The sequence below is a fragment of the Eleutherodactylus coqui genome, chromosome 10 (genome assembly GCF_035609145.1).
Source record: "Eleutherodactylus coqui strain aEleCoq1 chromosome 10, aEleCoq1.hap1, whole genome shotgun sequence".
Lineage (NCBI taxonomy): Eukaryota > Metazoa > Chordata > Amphibia > Anura > Eleutherodactylidae > Eleutherodactylus > Eleutherodactylus coqui.
This window is the reverse complement of record NC_089846.1, coordinates 66,856,183-66,876,943: the sequence shown is the minus strand read 5'-3', so window position 1 is coordinate 66,876,943 and position 20,761 is coordinate 66,856,183. Positions and strand designations below refer to the sequence as shown.

The 20,761-nt window shown below is 44.9% G+C and overlaps 1 protein-coding gene across 1 annotated transcript in view; it reads left to right on the top strand.

Moving 5' to 3' along the window:
- Positions 1 to 20,307, top strand: part of COQ8B (coenzyme Q8B) — a 68,762-nt gene extending 48,455 nt beyond the window's left edge. The window contains exons 15-18 of the mRNA XM_066581222.1: positions 520 to 627; positions 1,315 to 1,380; positions 2,474 to 2,560; positions 17,834 to 20,307. Coding sequence (XP_066437319.1) covers positions 520 to 627; positions 1,315 to 1,380; positions 2,474 to 2,560; positions 17,834 to 18,133 — 561 coding nt within the window. The 3' untranslated portion in view covers positions 18,134 to 20,307. The remainder of the gene's footprint in view (positions 1 to 519; positions 628 to 1,314; positions 1,381 to 2,473; positions 2,561 to 17,833) is intronic.
- Positions 20,308 to 20,761: the final 454 nt, after the last annotated feature.

Genomic DNA, 20,761 nt, shown 5'->3' with positions numbered 1-20,761 from the left:
GGCCTATTGGGGTGCGTAGTAGGTCCTGCTGTGTGAAAATATGCATCATATGAATGAAATTACTGAGATCAATGGTTTCTATTCACTGCATATTATGTACGCAAATACGCTGGTGTGAACGGACCCTTACTGTACTGTCTTACCATCGGCCCTTTGAAGGTCCCCATAAGCCTGATGTGGCCCTCGGTGAAAATGAGTTTGACACCCCTGTTCTAGTGAATGCAGCATCGCTAGTCAGTCAATGGGACTTCCACATAACCTGACTAGCGGCGCTGTGCTCAGAATAGTCCGACGGGTACCGGGTAAAAAGTGTTGACAGCCAAAGACTTCGGAGGTGAGCACTGTATGTTCTGAAATTGGTTGAGGGGTACGCAGCTGATTTTGAGTCAAAATCTGCACCAGTGCTGCAGATTTTGACTCCCTTTTGGATGCAGAATTTGCCGTGGAATTTCCACTGTAGACATTCCGCAGCATTTCTGCCCAGTGTAAACACACACTTACAGATGTCTCTGCTTTCAGATATCCTACAACATTTTACGGCTCTGCCTTCAGGAGGTATTTCAATTCCGCTTCATGCAGACTGATCCAAACTGGTCCAACTTTTTCTATGATGCTGATATAAACAAGGTGAGACTGACCGAACACATTCTGGTGGTGTTCAAGAAGAATAGTCTATATCCACCTTTGCAGCCAATTTCTATTGTTCCAATACATCCTAAATGGGGAAGAAAATGTTTGTGGATAGTCTTGATTGACTTAATTTTTGTCATACAGTTGTTATGCAGACCTTTGTGTCTCTACGGTAACAGGCTACAAACTCTTTGTACTCAGACCCTGCACTCGTACTCTGTCTCTTGCTTCTATCTGTCTCTTGCTTTTTACTAACATACCTTGGGTAAGTTTGTAAGAAGAACAGAGGAAGGCAAAAGACTGCAGAATCAGAATACACAGGGATTGTTTGTATTCTGTGCACGCACTGATCTGCCTAGAAGCTGCAGATACAAATCAGTTGGCAATTTTAAATTAAAAGGATACTTCATTTTTCAGTTTCAAGGTGTATTAAAGGGAACCTGTTAGACCCATAAACTACATTAGAAGACTCAAAGCTGAGGGAACAGGAAATCTGGGGAGCTGTGTTTGATACTTACCAGATGCCCCATTCCAGCATCGTATACCCGTGAAGTTAACACGCGCACAAGGCATAACTCTTCAGGCTTGCTTTGAGACAAAAAATGTTTGCGACAGGCATAACCTTTGAAATGGAAGGCATTCATATATAAATTCTAGTAATAATCTCTACTTGCTCCTCTTCAGGTGATGTTGTTGGACTTTGGAGCCAGCCGAGGGTTTGGCGAGTTGTTCACTAATGATTATATTGAGGTGAGTTGTTTTGGCAGCACAGACATTGTTGTAGGTCCTTGATGGTTGCTTGTCTGTCAGGCACTTTTAGGGGTGGCAAACCGGGCAATTGTCCAGGGGCCTTATTTATTACCACGGCATCCCGAGAAGCAAAGTATCAAGCCCATTATTATATTGTGGTGTACGTTGAATCCTGGTATTGTGTGGGAGGCTGAAGGATCTATTGTTTAGATTCTGCTTATTATTTGTGAACCATGTGGTGGTTATAATAAGGATTGTATGACACTATGTGGTAGTTTTATGTGGACTGCAACCTACAAGAAAAGCTAACTGCATAAAAATGCAAGATTCTTAACACAGATTTTGCTCAAAACATGGGAGCCCATCCATCACATCCAGATGTACCTATTTGGATGGGTTTATAACGCTAAAGATACTTTTCCTTAGGAAAAAAGTCTCCAAATGAATGGAAAGCTTGGATACCTGCCTATTTACTCTCTCTGAAACACCTGGGACAGATGGGTAAATAGAGTGCATGACAAAAGTATAAGCAGTCATTCCTCCACTATTGCACATGCAACAAAAAACAAGTCCGCAATTCCATCTAATTGTAACGGTGCACTTGGCTGTAGCAAAAACAGTAATAGAAACACATGCATTAAGAGCTAGGAACCCATCCAATAAGGTTTGCCCGGACGTTGCGGATGGGCCCACATGTCTTGTTTGAAATGTGCACTGAGAACCTTGCATTCTTATGTAATAGTATAATCAGTTGTGCAGTCTTAGTCAGATATTAAATGTATATGAGTGCTGAGGCACATGTTTGTTACCGTATTTGTCACAGCCGTGGCTTATGCGCACCTTCACATTTAATTTATTTGGAAGTGATGACTCTGTCTTTTGTTGCCACAAGAAAATCTGTCTGAAGTACAACTCCTTTACTTGTCATCCAGGACCTTGTTTCTAAAAACCATCCCTATTCTTCCTAATACAGTGTTAGGACACAGGTCACCCGCCACCAATATCTGGTCATCGGCCGCTCTTTATCATACATCGGCCATGGTTTTTAGTGCCCAGAGTTTTTGGTGACTGCCCCTTCTTGTGTCTCATGCAGGTTATGAAAGCAGCAGCAGAAGGCGACAGAGCAAGAGTTCTCCAGAAGTCCAAAGATCTGAAGTTTCTGACTGGATTTGAAACTAAGGTAAATAGTGTAACGTGAGAGGCCCAGCGTAATCCGAAAACGTACAACTTTTAACAGTTTTTAATGTCAGAAATATCACTTACAGTCTGTTACTCTTTGAAACTTTTTCTTTACATAATGTAACCTGTTTCAATTATTTAATACGTTCAGTACTTTTTAGCAGGGCCACAAGTGCCAATGGTGTACCGTTTGTGCTCTGTGAGTGCCGTAAGAGTCAGCAATTGTGTGCTTGACTGGAGATCCCTGCAGTGAGAGTTCAATAATGGCTGCTGGATTTGGGATCTGCAGTATGTGTCGGGATAGTTGGGCAACTTTTTTAGTGTGGTGTTCCAAATGACACACTACCAATTACATGCCATTACTTGTGAATGAATCTGACTTTTGTGGCTAAGGATCTTTTAACACGGTTTAACGTGTACCTGAGTTTTCAAAAAAAATGTTGAAAAGCAATGCAGCTGTTCGCACCCAGTTTGAGCTCTATCTAATTTTCTATGTAGATTTTCTTATTTTTCTGCTACTTTGCTGTTTGCAGTCTATTTATAGGTTGGGTGTCCTAAGCCAGCCATTGTGCTGGTACTGGACTGGATGGAACTTCCTCTCCCACATTTCCCATGCTGCCTTGCACACCAGTAGCTGCAAGGCTGCATCTGAATGCCTGTTACTAGAGAAGCAGAATGCCTAAAGACAGGCAGTGGATAGCAAAGTTGCTGGAAGGGAGACACTTCATTTTCATTGGTAAAAGAAAAACAATTAATGCAATTATTAAAAGATTAATGATATACATATAGGGTGTTAGATGAGCCAAAGTTGTATGAAAAGTTATGGTCCATTTAATGTGAGCCAATTAACGAGTCTCAGTCAATGATATTGGCACTTGTCTCACTGGCCTTCACATAGGCTCATCCAGAATGCCACAGGACGAACAATCACTTGTCCCGATACAATTTCTTCTTTGTCGGTAGCACTATTCCCCCCTACCCCTCCCCCCCCATCCATTTACAAAAAGAGATGGGCTGCTGACAAGTATATTTTTCCACTTGCACAGAAAATCCAGTCAAGAAGTGTTTGCTTGTTCAGCAACTGACTGGGTCAACTTCAGGTGGACGGTTGGGGCTAGTGAATGTTCTTATGAACGTTTGAGCCTGGTTATTGGCCTATGAAAAAGGGCCTCAAGTCCAATCATTAACAAGAAAACGAGTGGCGGATCCATATTTCTACCTGCGACTTTAGTTACATAAGGACTGGTAGAGGCCCGCCACTTCGACTGTACAAAGAGACATTTAATGAGCTCTTATCTGACTTTGTATAGTAGGGAGGGGTTGTCTGGTTTACAAAACAATTTCAAATATACTTTTGGGGAATTCGGAGTGAATAGAGAAGGAGGGAACCTTGAAGACCCAACATGTCCATTCAATCCATAGACCATGCATTAATTTCAGTGCAAACGGCATAATGCTTCTCTCCTCCATAGTGGTCGCTGCAGGGAAACTGAACCCTTGTTGACTGCTTCTCCCACAGATCACAATCAGCCTGGCTGGCTGTGAATACTCAGCGGGTTATTTAATAGATGAGGGAATATCTCATTTTGGTGATATTTTGGCTCCCAACACCGACGTCTGATATTTCATGTCTTGTGGTTGGGTGTCATACTTAAATCTTGTCTCAGATGTGTCTCCTTTATGTTGTTCTATTGTAATAAAGATGTTGGAATGGAGCAGAACTAATTGTTTTCACACCACTTTAGTCAAACATCGCAGTGACTCCAGGATCCCACAGGGATTTACCCATAGGAACCCGTCTGCTGGCACTGGTTACCCAAGAAGATGCCAAATTATGCTTTATACATGCTGTAAGGTCACCCTATATGAAACCTCTGGTCTTCACGAGGCATTATTACACCATACTGCCCGCCGTTTTGTCATTTAATCAGAGGTGGATTAGCGCTGGGATTCAGGTCGTGTTCCATTAATATGAACATGCTTGGTTCTGAGATGCTGGCAGTAATATATAATGATGGCTTTTATCAGTAATGACGAGCCAGACAGAATCTCTCATAATGTCTCCATCTCTCACTGTTCTCATTAGCTCGTTTCTACCTATTGTGCTCTGCTAATTATCTGTCCAGCTGAAAGCTTTAGTTACTAGAATTTTTAAATGAGATGAGGACGACGTATCCTGGTGAAATGACATCATTTTATTGCAGCGGCCCCGATTCCAAGGGTATTTAAAGATGGCGCTGTATTACGAAAAAAAAGGACGGATCTATTTCAATGGAACCTGTCAGGTCCCTAATGGGTCCATGTCTGCAGACAGCGCGGTATAGCGACACACTCTGATTTCAGCAGTCTGTCACTTATACCAACTTGTTCAGTGGTTTTGTATACCTTACATATGAAAGTTTGCAGCGCACGGCAGAATGGAGTCCGGCGCAGCTCATTAATAGATATAAAGTTACTGCTCCCTCTGCTGTTAAATGATGTGTCTTTCCGTTGTATATGGAGGGACCTGTTACTCGGAGGAAGGAAGGTGATAGGGGATCAGTGACTATATGAATATTAATGAGCTGCTTCAGACTAAAGGCTCATTTACACGAAAAGACAACCTTTCAAACGATTGAAAGATTGATAGTTTTAGCGATCATTTTGCATTACGTACTAATTGGCACTAATGACCATTAGCACTTTATCAGCTTCATTTGCGTGCAAAGGAGCCTCCAGCAGCTGTTTGCAAATCCCAGCATGTGGTCTGGACTTTGCACTCATCTGCATTGTCTTTGCATGGGCTGTCAGCTGAATACAATGTAATCCGCTGCTCCCATGGAGAACACAGTGTGCGGTTCCTGCTATCTCCGGCTGAACGATGGATTTTATGCTCGCCTAAAAATCATCATTCAGCCGAAAAGCGAAAGGTGGAAGCGTTTACACGCAATGATTATCGCATGAAAGCCATCATTTGAACAAAGCTTGAGCAAAAATTGTTGCATGTAAATGTTAAGTTCTACTGCGCCTGCAAACTTTCAAAAGTAAGATACACAAAACTGCTGAAGGGATCGATACAAGTGTCAGCGGCTGTCACTATACTATACTGCTTGCAGATTAAGGGACCACGCAGGTTCCCTTAAATAAGTAGAGTGGGACCCCTGCCTTCTATGAATTATACTTGCCATTCGAGGATCTGGAAGCTCTCCTGACATGTCTGAGTTAGTAAATACTTGTATTCTTCATGAAATAACACTTCTGGAGCATCTTTTCTTGGAACTCCGGGTTGTGCTATTACTCCGTTGTTCCTCTTGGAAATGTATTGACAACTAATTCTTTTTTTCCTCTCTGTTCTGACATTCTAAAGGGTCCTTCTTTATTATTTCAAGATGGCCTTGGTGATTCTTAGACTACCTGATGTATACTGAGTACTGCAGGCTGCTTTGATTGGCCAGTGCTGCTCATGTGAGCCATGCTGGCCAATTCAAGATCAGCATTCATTTTCTAACTTGAGATACACAGTGCATCAAGTAGGGACAGGAGCGCCGACACCATCTTGGAAAAATACAGAGGGGCCCCAGGAACAGGGAGACTTTACCTGGTGCTGCTCTATAACTCCCCGTCCCCACTTCCGCCCAGGACACAGAGGGAGCAGGACGTGTTTACAGAGCTCCTGCAAGACACACTCCCAAAGACACCGGGACCCTCTGGAGAGACAAGTAAAGCAGCTGCGGGGGACGGACATCTCCCCCGCGTGCTTGGCAGAAGTCCCCCACGCCGAAAAGGAGCCTAGAAGACCCCCGGCGGACCCCCCCGGCGCAAACCGCGGGAATCGGAGGGCGGAGGCGCCATAACAGGGGAAGCAAACCCCGCGACCAAACCCCACAGCCAGCAGAGGCCCTACCTTCCCTGGAGATCCCGGTAAGACCGGCTGGTCCGGACGCACACCCGGGACACACGGAGGGCTCCAGAGCGCCGGGACCCGAGCTACGCACAGAGCCGCGGCCCGAACTTCCGGTCGCGGGGCCGTGGCTGACTCCGGCCGGGACTGTAGGAGGAGAGAGGATCGTGGGGCACCGCGGAGGGGAGCGGGAGACCCGCTGAGGGTGACAGATCCACCGGAGGGCTGCCGGGGCTCCCGGGCCGAACGGCGGCGGAAGCCGCGCCATGATCCCCCAGACGCGACAGGCCTTACCTGGGACAGCAGAAGGTGAGAAACCTGTGAGGGCGCCCAGATAACTTGAGGGACCCCCCGATCCGGTGACAGCCCCTGGGAGCCGACCGGGACATTGCGGCCTAGCGGCGTCATAAGCCGCGGCCTAAATTTTCGGCCGAGAGATCCGCGGCAAGCCCCGCCCATAACAAACCCCACCCACCGCAACAGGCAGGGGAAAGAACGGAGAGGCACCTACAGAGGGAGGCGACATTTTAAAGCCACAAGGGCGCAACAGTGGCAGAGCAAGGCCACGAGAGGCCCGGCAACCTCGCTCAGAAGGCCACAAGCGGCGTAGGACTGTGTGGGACCACCATCCCACGAGCATCACCCCCAACTACAACAAAAACTAAGGCCACAGGAGAGAAAGGGGAAAAGAACACCCAGACAACGAAAACACAAACCGCAAACCGAACAAAAAACTCTAGACAAACAGAAATGAAAACATAAGACACTAGATGAAAAGCCACATCCACACCAAAAACAAACCGCAACAAAACTAGAGCAGCCTGAGGAACAGAGAAAGAGCCTTTAAAACAAACAACCCGCTTAACCACTTGATTTTGAAAAGTCAAAATATGGACAAATATCTAAACGAGAGAAACGCGGGCACCTCAACGCGAGCAACACGTCAGCCAGATACAGACAAAACAACCACAGGAGGGAAACAAAAGGGCAAACCCCTCAAAAACACCAAAGAAAAAGAGAGCAAGACCACGCACCAACTCGCATCCCCCTTGAAGAATACCCCACCGCGTACAACAGCCTCACCAAACTCTGACCAAGAGACAATGGCCGCCTCATCCACGCAAATGAACGAGCATTCCAGGAATAACGACGTGGACATGACACAGGCGACATTAGTGGCACAAGAGGTCTCAAAACTGCTCCTCCCCCTATTTGATAACAGACTGGAAACACTACACAAATCTATAAATTCAGCGCTGTCTCAAATTACGGACAATACCCAAAGACTGACAGAACTAGAAACGAAAACCCAGAACACGGAACAAATCATAGCAACCCTAGAAGCCTCAATACAAAGAAGCCAGTCAGAAACAGAAATGCTGCGGGAAAAAATCGATGACTTAGAGAATAGACATCGCCGCAATAACCTCCGCTTTGTGGGAATACCCGAGACGGTAACCAACAACCAGCTCCTAACCTACCTAACCACCGAGATACCGCAAGCACTTCAACTGGATATGCCCAGAGACCCCCTAATAATAGAAAGAGCCCACAGAATCGGCCCACCAGGGGATGGGCGTAACAACAGAAATAGACCCCGCCCGGTGATAGCCAAATACATGCACTGGGCAACAAAAGAGACAATCCTACAAGCCTACAGACGACAAGGAGAACTAATAATACAAGGATCGAAAATCCTGCTATTCCAAGACTTCTCGGTGGCAGTATCACAAAAACGCAAACTATTTACCCCAATCTGCCAAGCTCTACACGAACGAAACACACGCTTCCAACTGCTCTACCCAGCAAAATTAAAGCTCCAAGACGGCAACAAATCCCTAATATTCAATACCCCAGAGGAAGCAAGAAGACACCTACAGATGGCAGAGAACGGAGAACAAGGCTGAAAAAGAATGGAAAAAGGAACTGTATTGTTGCTCTTTATTACAACCCTGTTCCGTATACAGTGGATGTGGCGAGCGCCACGCGAAAAGAAAAGGCGAAATAGATGTTTAAAGTTTACATGTTCATTACTACTATGTTTCTCACATTTTTATGTTGTTTTTTTCTTTTCTTCTGACCCAATTGACCACTAAAAAACGGACCACTAGGGGGATCAGGAGGCCCCGCAGGCACGGCGCGATCAACACCCGGTTGCATCCGCGGCTCGCTGGGACCGAGGGATGCGACAAAAAAAAAGAGGCAAAAGCTACGGTAATTATAACCAAACCACACCAACCAACATGCCTAGAGACCTAGAAACAACAGAATACCAAACACCCACCACAATACAAACACTATCTTGGAACGTAGACGGACTTAACACACCCATTAAAAGGAAAAAAGTACTGACACACCTGAAACGATATAAACCAGACATAGTGTTCCTACAGGAAACACATTGGAAGAAAGAGGGGAGGGGAGAACTTAGAGCACCATGGATAGACGCATGTTACACGGCCTCACACACATCAGCATCACGAGGGGTAGCAATTTTGACTAGGAAAAACATGCCACACACAATACTGCAAAATATAGCGGACCCAGAGGGAAGATACCTAATAGTGAGAATCAAAATGGAGGAACAGACATACACCCTGGTGAACATCTATGCCCCCAATACAGATCAACCAACATTCTACGCCACACTAATAGAAAAACTACAACCATATCTAGGTGACAGAATAATCCTGGGGGGCGATTTTAACAGCATACAAGACGAAACATTAGATAGAACGGGAACATCTACCCAAGCATCCTCAATCACACATGCACTACTAACACTTAAAGAACAACTTAACGTATGCGACCCATGGCGACTCCTGAACCCCACCAGCAAAGAATTTACATGTTGCTCCAACGCCCACCACTCATTCTCACGCATAGACTTTTTCTTAATATCAAACAGCATTTTCGAGCACCACCACCAATCGGAAATCCACCCAATATCCCTTAGCGACCACGCACCGATAGTAATGAGATTACAATTGAGAACCCCGCAAAGGCTAACCAAAATATGGCGCTTCCCCTCTTTCCTATGGGAATCAGAGGACTTTAGAGCATACCTGAAAATCCACTGGAACAACTATGCAGACGATAATAATGCGCACATTAACAACATAAACCTATTTTGGCAGGCATCAAAGGCAGTGATGAGGGGCCACATCATAAGCTACCTGTCTCATAGGAGAAAAAAATTTCAAATGGAATTTGAGGCATTACACCATTCCCTCCTAGAAGCACAAAAAGAACACACGACCGCCCACAACGACAACTCATACCAAACCCTTCTCACAGCAAAGCACTTACTAAACACGTTTGTACACACCCACGCACACTGGCAAAACCAACTAACAAAAAATAAATTTTACAGGTGGGGTAACAAAACGGGACGATTGCTAGCCAACTTGACCAAACAAAGACAACCACACAAACCAATACTGACCTTAAGACAAATCAATGGGGGTAATCTCACAACAAAACAAGAAGAGGTGGCCCAAATACTACACGAATATTTCGAAAATCTATATAGGGCGGAACCAACAAATGTACAAGACATAAATAACTTCTTAGAATCCGTGAACCTACCAAAACTAACAGAAGAGCAAAAATCACTACTAGACGCCGACATACAAGAGGAGGAGGTACGAGAGGTGATCACAATAGCACAAGGGGGAAAAACACCGGGCCCCGACGGATTTTCGACAGAATACTATAAAATATTGATAGCCGACATTGTGCCAGTCCTGACCCAACTCTACAACACAATATACACAAACAACACACAGACAGAAGACTTTGGAACGTCGAGAACGATACTGCTCCCCAAACCAAATAAGGACCCGACAGATCCAAGATCCTACAGACCAATAGCACTGTTAAACTGTGATTACAAATTTCTGTCCAAGATACTAGCCAACAGACTCCAGCTAATCCTCCCATCCCTATTAGACCCAGCACAAAAAGGTTTTACACAGGGGAGGAGTGCTCTAAAGAACATCAGAGCCGCCATAGCGGCGACGGTCGTAGCACAAAACCCTGAGGGCCAGACCACGATGCTACTGAGTCTGGACGCAGAAAAAGCCTTCGATAAGATGGCCTGGCCATTCTTAAATATAATACTGGAAAAAAGAGGCTTTGGACAGATCTTTGCGAATTACTTAGACACGACGCAAATGAACGCCACTACCACCCTCACAGTCAACGGCCTTAACACCCCCAACATAGATCTATTCAGAGGAGCCAGACAAGGGTGCCCTCTCTCACCACTGCTATTTAATCTATCAATAGACCCATTACTCAGGTATCTGACACAAACGACACTTTTTGCAGGGGCGAATTGCGGGGGCACCAAGATAAAAGTCGAAGCATTTGCAGACGACCTTTTATTGATAATAAACAACCCAAGGGAAACACTAACACCTATATTGCAAGACGTCGAGAAAATCGGTAAACTCTCGGGCTATACTTTAAACCTAGACAAGACAGAGGCCTTGCTTCTCAGAGGACCGGCTAAACCCCTGTGGACAACACAATACCCATTTAAGTGGGAAAAACACGCTATACAATATTTGGGAGTACAAATCACAAGAAACCCACTCAAGCTATATAACACAAACATAGAACCCCACATCAAAAAACTAGAAACTACCCTAAACACATAGAAAAATTTTACGATCTCTTTCTTGGGAAGGATAAGCCTAATAAAAATGATAGAATTTCCTCGCTTATTATATATCCTACACTTGTACCTATATTTTTAAAACTAAAAGATATAAAAAGAATAAACTATCTATATAGGAACTTCATATGGGGGGGAAAAAGACCGCGTATTGCACTTAAAACGCTGCACAAATATAGAGAGAACGGAGGAACCAATTTACCAAATATCAGAGACTACAATTTAGCAGCTCAGGCGCGAATCATCCAAGACTGGATTCACGATAAGTCATACTTCACAAACAGACCACTCGAACAGGAAATGGTCGGCGCAACACGACTCCAGAACGTTCTTCATCACACATATGCGGAACTCACAGAAAAAATTAAAAAAAAACCTTTGATACTGGTGGCCTGGAAAACATGGAATAAATTGCGCAAAGATAGCCAAACATCGCCACACACATCACCGTATTTGTCACTAATGAGCAACCCCAACTTCCAGGACGGTAACCCCCACAACATATTTGTGGAATGGGAGGCCCAAGGCATACACACCATAGATAAACTATTACACACAAGAGAACGACGAGTCCTAACACACGACGAAATGAAACAAAAATACCCCGAACTCCGAATTCCACTATTCTCATACCTGCAAATCAGACATTACATCACAGAACTCATACCACGACTACAAGAACCTGATTGGGTACAAACAGGCGACACATGGATGACCAGGAAAACGGGCCCGCGGGGCATGATCTCAAAGCTGTACAGGGCAATAAGAAATATGAGAGAGCAGGAGGATATTGATCCAGGGGTGGGCAAATGGGCCACAGACAACCCCGACTTCACACCGACACTGATAATGAAATCCCTAACCTCGGCACATAGATACTTACCATCGGCCAGGTTCCTGGAGATGAGATTACAAATTGCCCACAGGTCATACCTAACTCCAAGTAGAGGATACCACATAGGAATCTATGACACCCCAAACTGCTTCAAATGTCAAACACCACACGCAAACCTATACCACAGCTTGTGGACATGCCCCTCAATACAGGATTTCTGGACACGAATAGGCGACTACACAAAAACACACCTGACGAATTTTTGCCCACAAGAGCCAACATGGGCAATACTTGGCTACTTAGACCCCGAAATCTATCACTGCTCAAGGGGTGTCAGAAAATTATTACACTTCATAGCAGCAGCAGGACTAAAAGCCATTTTACAGACATGGATACAACCAACAGGGCCTCCATTCAGACTGTTCCTGGACAAGCTAGCGTTTCTGTTTCAAATGGATTGGGCAGAAACATCGCTTTTTAAAGAAAAAAAGGTACAAGCCTTCTTCGAAACCTGGGGAAGCTTTATCCAACTATTACCACAAAGGGTAAAGGATAGATTGAGAAACTGCTTCCACTACACTTGCTGGTTCCAGGAACAAGTGGCAATAGGAGAAACGCCCATCTAGGGCGGACACACCTATCTAGGGTGAAATACAGACCGTGCCGTAGCCATGCGGGGCCTCCATAAACTTTGCAGATCCTCAACGTACAGGTCAGTAGACCAAAAAACAAAAGCTGTGGTCAAAATGGGTCAAAGTTTTGATTTAATGTAGGTAATATGTTTGATTTAATGTTTTATTTTATGTTTTATAAAATTAACACAAAAAATGCAGGTTGATACAAGCTATACCTATACAAAAAACCCTGCAAAACTGTGATGACACCAATTGTTTGCTTTAACCTGTTTAATAAAGACAAAGTTTAAACTCCCCGTCCCCTCTGGTTCCCGGACAGAGTTCTTCTCTGGAACTTAAGCGATGCTTTAATGGCTCAAAGCGTTTTTCATTTTTGTACTTTTTTTCTCTTCATCTAGGGGGCACTCTAATCATGTCCTACTAGATGCATTGGTGTTAATGAAGTGTATCCCTGCATCTCGGGGTCAGGACAAGTTTTAGCTCCTGGAAGTACAACTTTCATACGTTTCCTTTCACTGGTACTTTATAAACAGAGGGCATTCAGAACACAGAATATTAAATGATTGCATGCACATGACCCGTCTTATCCCCCTTCGTCCCCTGAAGTGGAGGCATGAGTGTTTTGGCAGCCCCTCATACACTCGAGATTGTTGGCAGATCAACTGGAATTTTACGTTTGGGGCTTCAGTACATTTTACTGACTTTTTCTCTCTATTCTGCTGAGTTATGGGATTTTGTGGTTTACAAAGTTAAAGTTCTTGACTTAAAGGGCTCCAAACCATAAAGGGAGCAGATAATCGCACAGTTATGTATAGAAATGTTCCTGGGGCGCTCGGTAATGAATATGTCAGATAATCTAGTGATCATGGAGGCATGGATTTTTCTGACCTCTGTCAGACACGCCATTAAAGAATATCACGGAAGGCCCCCTCCTCAGCATCAAATGGGTGATAAGAGACCAGTAGCTTACAATGAACAGTTCATTAAAGCAAATGAGGATTGGCCTGTAATACCACGCCTGGTCACTGCAGTGAGAACGGAGCTGTCTGCTTCCTGCAGAAATCAGTTCAGTGCATCAGCACATCGGCCCGGAGAAGGTCTCAGGTGGCGGACCCCTGCCGATCTACTTTTGATGATGTATGAGCCATCAATAGTTTACAATGGGGCATCCCCTTCAGAATAATACACTGGCTGACGCTTTTCTGTGCTGAATGGCCTGAAGCAATGGGAGGTTGTGCGTTTTGTCCCAGCTTTTTCTACCGCAACGGTTCATGTCTGCGCTGCTCGGCACCCGCTATCCACCCTGCAGTGTTCCTGCACCGTACAGGACGTTGCTGTGTTGTATATCCTGAGCGGCAGAACATTGAAGAGCGTCGGCTTCACGGCGGCCATTTGTGAGTTTTGCAGATTTGAAAGACATAAAGGACTGGAACATCCCTTTAAAGCGATGACCTGGTACATTGCAGATTAGAGCGCAGCAGATACCTCTTAGAACCGGAGCTGAGCAGCAACGTCCGACTGGATTAATTGTCATCATGACAAATGCTGCAGATCATCCGCGTATCATTCACATCCAATCTGTTCTGTTTACTCAGCCATGGAAATCTCCATCTTCAGATGTCTCATCCTCTCAGACGCCGCTGAACATTTCCAGCCTCGGTAATAATCTTCATATCGTCAACCTATTCTGCTGCACTTTACGAATCGGAGGGAACATGAACAGATAAAATCAGACATGGCATAGGGTAATAAACCAGTAGAACAACTGGAGTGAGGGCCTTGCTCACAAGAGCTTACAATCTAGGAGGAAATGGTGTAGTTGGAGTTTTTATAGTGATCTGCTTCCCAGTTAGAAAGGTGGGATGTGATAGAGCCATGCAGACCGTAGAAGGGGCCCAGCTAAAGGCCCATGGGGCCCGGATGCAACATGTCAGGTCCTCCCCTTCCCCCCCCCCCCCCCCTTTCCCCCACGCAACATCTTTTCATGTCCTCCTATCCTGTATTTTTCAGTTGCATTGTTGGGTCTCTTAGGCCCCATGCCCACGGATGGGAAATATCGCAGCGGAAGCAGATCCAGCACCCCCCCCCCCCAGAGACCCTATACTCACCTGTCTGAATCAGCCGCAAGTGCCTCGGCCGGCGAGCCGCAGTGCAGCGCGTGACAAGCCAGCGCGGAGCTGTGACTTCTGCAATGCTCACAGTGGAAGTAACGTGGAATGGACTGCTTCCATTGACTGCAATGGAAGCCGTCCGTGCAATTTTTCGCACAAAATAGTACTTGCTGTTATTCTCCCCCACAAGCAGAAAATCGCATTTGATTTCCACTCTGTGGGCAGGTGAGAGTCGTTTAGCATTGCATGTCTGTTTACGGCGGTTGTCTGGCTGTGAATTCCGCAACGATACATCTGTGGGCATTTGACCTTAAATGACCCATTGATACAGCACAAGCAGCCAGAGGTACTGCTGGGGTCTTACAGACATAGGTTATTTGTCTACAGTGGGGGCATTTCAAGCACTGGTTTTAGTATAATTGTCCCCGGCGGGTGATGCACCTGACGCTCAGGCTTGTTCATGTATTGGATGCATCTCGTTACCTCTGTGTGCCTACACAGAAATGAACGCCAGGTCTGACCTGATGTACATTCTTGACGTAATTTACACCAGTTTTGGTGTAAATTATACATAAATCTGTTGGTCTGGGGCAGCTATACCCCTTCCCAACAAGCACCACGGTCCACGTTTCCCTTTTGCCTCATGTTTGAGATGGGGGCGAGAAATAGGCAGAGGCAGATTAAAGGCCCATTTACACGGAACAATGATCGCTTAAATGACAGTTTGAGTGATCATGTTTGCATAACTCTAAGTAGCTAATTAGTTAGCTACTAAGGAGTTATCCCGTCCGAGCGGGATACCGCCACAATAGCTCCGAGAACAATGCATCTGTTTTGTATTTACAAACAGCTGCTTTGTTCTCGGAGCTTTCAGCTGGTGTCCCGCTGAGAACTGCCAGCGGGATACCAGCTGAAAGAATACTATCAGCGCCGCCCGCTGAGATATTAGCATGTGGTGCTGATAACAGTCCTCAGTGATCTCTAGCTGGCTAGAAATGAGCGATGAAAGAATAGTGCACAAACCGTGTACGATGGCAGCGCGTTTAGACACAACAACTATCGCTGAAAAGACGGCTTTTGAGCGATAATCGTTGTCTAAATGGGCCTTAAGTCTTGTATAGGTCCTGGGCTGTATGAAGAATGTGGACTCCTAAAAGTCTGACGCTGTAAAATGGTCTGATGCTTATTACAAAAATACCAGAACCAAGCTTACTGCATAGAGTGCTAGAACAGAGCTTGCTGCATAGCTACGGTAACAAAACCAAGCTTGCTACATAGTTATGATATCCGAACCAAGCTTACTGAATAGATACAGAGCTTACTGCGTAGCAACAGTAACAGAACCAACATAACTGTACGGACACAGTAACAGAATCAAGCTTACTATGTAGATACAAGAACTGAGCTTACTGCGTAGATACAGTACCATATGCAAGCTTACTACAAAGATACAGTACCGAAACCAAGCTCCATGCATGAATACTTACAAAGTATTGTGAAAAAACTAAATGTATTTCTTACAAATGGCATGCTGTCCTAAAAGTTGTGCCATGTTCATCAAATAACATTGTGTGACTGCTGCGTTGTGGTATGGCCGCTTCAGGTAGATCTGCTATGGAAGATCCTCAGCATGATGCACTAACTGCAGGCCAACTTATGCTGCTGATCGACATTGCTTGTAGTGTAGGATGCTGAGGATCTTCTGTGGCATTTATGTTACCTGTTCTATAAGAAGACAGAGGGTGGAAATGCTGCAGCATATATAGCAGATGCCATGTAGTGCGGAGACCTTCCGTGCTGAACGCACATAAATCTGCAGCGTGTCGGTAATATGTTGCGTTGGAAAGGGTGAAAACTGTTATTTACAGTGGAATTTATTGAGCAGTGTCCACCGCAGATTAGCTGCAAGGCGGCACACAACACTTGGAGTTCAGCGGGTGGAGGGGGACAGTGGCAGTGCTGGGGCTATCTTTTATACATGGATTGAGACTGGCTGAACGCCATTTCAATACAAGCGGGAAACAGGATGTCATGATGTGACCTGCCCTGATCTCCTCCCGTCTCCGCCTCTTCTCTCTTCATCCGATGACTGCTCTTATATATGGATGTCACTTGGCAAGGTTCCTGTGCTACCTACTAAATGACCCTGCACCACCAATACTCAGGTCTCCGAAGAATATTGGCTCTCGTTATAACATGCTGTAGTGTGGTGAGGGGGGCTTGTGGCGCCCCCCTGGTTTAGATGCCGGGTCACTACGCCACTGGACCGTATGCATGGTTTTATCTATATTACAGGAAGCCGTTAAGAACTCTTCAGTCAGAACTGCTTAATCGCTTCCTTTATAACTTTATTTTCCATCTTTTCTATTTGGCACTGTCTGAGCTTCAGACCGCCGCACTTTTTTGGCTGGAAAAAAGTGTTTAGTATTGTTCCAAAGTGAGCCCGAACCTTACACCCTGACCCTGATTCCTGGGCCGACAGGAGGCTTAATTGGTTTATATGGTTAGTGAAGGAGAACTAACTTATCTGCACCATATTTTATCTGCTCCTTCCTTTTCCTGTATGTTAGGACTTGGCCGCACACAACCCGCAGTGACAGCCAGATGGGCACAGCACTCAACTGAGTGCTTTTGTCTGTTCGTTTTAGTAATCAACGGGGTTTCGGCACCCGTCTGGAAGTGGGTGAGACCTACACCAGCTAATGGCTCTGGTCAAGCCTCAGAAAGCCCTATATGTTTCGCCAACGAGCAGTTTCACTAAAAAATGCCAACAGGAATGCTGAAACATGAATATACAACTTGTGTATTCCTACTTGTGCTGAAACCAGCAAGGCAACAGCCTGGTGGCCTAACGTCAAGTGATCTACTATTTGACCACTGCTATTCTTTTTCTTTTTTTTATTATGAGTTCGTTATATTTGGGCAGTTCAGAAAACACAATACCAGCCTTTTTTAAGCTGTTTTTGGCAAGTGTTATTTTTTGGCAACCTTAAGGAAAGAATACAGAGACCACCAGTGGTTGGTTGGGCATTGCTTTATTGGAACGCTTGATAACTGTTCTTCTTTACTATGCTTCTACAGCAGTCTATTACTTTTTATTAATGGGTGTTTTCATGTTTTTGCTGTCCTCAGGTGTTTGAAGAGGCTCATGTGGATGCTGTGATGATTCTAGGAGAGGCTTTTGCCTCAGTGGAGCCATTCAATTTTGGCACCCAAAACACAACCCAGCGGATCCATGATCTAATACCGGTCATGCTAAAACATAGACTTACGCCGCCACCAGAAGAGACCTACTCCCTGCACCGGAAAATGGCTGGCTCTTTTCTTATCTGTGCCAAGCTTAAGGCAGTCATCTCTTGTAAGGAGCTCTTTGACAGTACGTATAGTCAGTACTGGGCACAACGAGAGGGGCACGGGTCAACTACTGACTAAACCACTCCATCATTTTTACTTGTAAGAATGACACGGTTATACTCTTTGTTTTTTAATCCTTATTACCCAGAGAATTACCGATTACAGTCCTACTACTGTGAGAGCGAAGATCCTTTCAGTGGTCGAACATATATGGTTTTGTTGCCCGCCAGTCTGCTGGCTCATAAATGACAATGAGCTTCCAAGTCGTTGGCTCTTGTGCCAAGTGTGTTCTTTTCAGTTACCGTTGGTCTAAAGTGGAATTTGTCTATTTAATGGGATAGATTAAAGGTCTTTTACTTTTCAGCTATCTAAAAGGGTCCAACTTACTTAGGGAGGCACTCAATGAGCAGCGTCTTGTCTGGGAATCAAACGCTTTCTCTGATCCGTATCTCTGCTTTGAGCCATTCAGTTTAAGCATTTCTCTTACACATTTTATTCTTCTGGCTATTTATTGGTTTTATGCTGGCAGTTCTTCTTCTCTCCGAAAACTCAGACTTCTCCCAAAATTGTGGATTGACTTTCATTGACTTGTCATTGGGACATTTTCATTAATCACTTAATCCGCTATTCAGCGTCCTTTGAAGCTGCCTCGTTGTTCAGGAAGATAGGATTCCCTGTGATATTTTCCCTGTTGACAGGAAGACCCGGGAACAATGTAAAATAGGTCATCCGGGTACCAGACGCTGATACGTCTCCAAAAAACCAGATCACAGCTTCTATTTCTTTAGCCAAAATATACTATGAAGATTAGAGAAGTAAATGGATTGCGGACTGCACCTCCCAGTAAGAGATTTATGCCAAACTAGCTTTCTGCAGGCCTCTACTCAACCACGTTCGTTGCTGCCGCCGCTGAAATGCCCGCCCTTAGTTGGCATTGTGCAGGCTTTTTCTAGTGCCTTCAAAGGACCACTAATCCCTCGCTGCTTTTATACAAGGGGATACTAATGGCATACACAAAAATATATATTTAAATATAGACATAAAATTATTGGAACTACACATATAGTTAAGATATTGCTATGATCAGGGAAGAACTGATCTTAAAAGGAACCAGTCAGAAATTCTGAGTGCATGAAACCACCCACAGCAATACAACACTGAATTAGAGCTGATTACCAAACTTATTTGGTTATGGTTCTTGAGAAAAATATGGTTTTCAAATTTTTCACGCTACCCTGTTTCCTCAAAAATAAGCCCTACCCCGATTTTCAGGATTTTCGGGGAGGCTTGAAATATAAGCCCTGGCTGCATTATATTAAAAAAGGGAATAAATTACCTAGCCGGCTCAGTCCAGGTCCCTCCCGCTGCTCTCCGGAGCTGTTCAGCCAATAAGTGCAGCACTCGATGAACCAGTCACAGCCATCACATTGGTTCATTGAGCGCTGCCTTGATTGGCTGAGTAGCGGTTAAGAACCAATCACAGCTATCGTTTCCTGGAAGTGGGATTTATGAATCCCGTAACCAGGAAGTGATCTGTGAGCGGCAAGAAGCACGTCGGAGCTCTGGAGAGCAGCGGAAGGGACCTGGACTGAGCCTGCTAGGTAAGTATAATAAGACCTAGCGCCTCTTTTGGGGTAAAGATTTATATAAGACAGGGTCTTATTTTTGGGGAAACTCGATACATGCTGATGCTTTCCGACTGGTCCGGTGGACGGGCCAGACAGTCTTTGCTGCTTGAAATGAATCCCATGATGTAAATGACGTAGGAGAGGTCAACCACAGAACGATTAAAGTCTAGCACATGCGCTGGGAAGTCACAGACTGACACATGCACAGATAAATGCGATAAATCTGCCCATAAAAGAACCAAATGATCTGCGCAAGCGTGAGATTTTAATCCCCCTGTAAGTGATTTCTCCTATGTCATCCACAGCATGGGACCGCCATTCTCAGGATCAGTGGGCGTCTCAGCCTAAACACAGTTCTAGTAGTGGGGTGAACCTAGATGACTTTTGAGCGGTGCTAGGTGTATGTATACCTTTTACCATGAGGATACCGACACTTCAATATTGGAGGATATCTCTTCAGGTTGATTTTAGTTGTATTTTAAGTTTACTGGTTGTACTGCCATTTGTGGTCAATCACATATTGTCTGCCTCACGTTGAATGATGATTGTGTGTCTCTACCAAAGAAGAAAGCCACAGGTTATTTACTATGTGAATGTACTTTTATTAAATAATTTATACAATTAGCCATCTTCTGGTTTTCTTCATACTGAGGCTGTTATGTGCAATTAATAACACGGCCACCATAAGTTACTTTTATAGGCTTGTTCATCATTGTGCTTTGAGTGCAGAAAATATGCTCTGCCTGTTCATCATAGCAGGAGCATCTCTGGAGCACAGGTTCTGGCTGTTCATTATTACTGGAGCACACTCTACAGAGCATACTCGGTGTTCTAGCTGTACTCCATCCTGAAGTGGGGTTGTCAAGTCATGAGATATTTCTCTAGCCTCAGGATAGGGCATCTGTAACAGATCTGCAGGAGTTTGCTGCTCTGGACCCCCACTAATCAGCTGTTTGTTGGCTTACTGCACTCTTATGGAGGCACTGCAGCAACCTAGTGAATAGTTGATCGGCAGGGTTCCTGGGCGGCTGACCGTGCCAATCTTCTATTGATGGTCTATCCTGAAGATAGACCATCA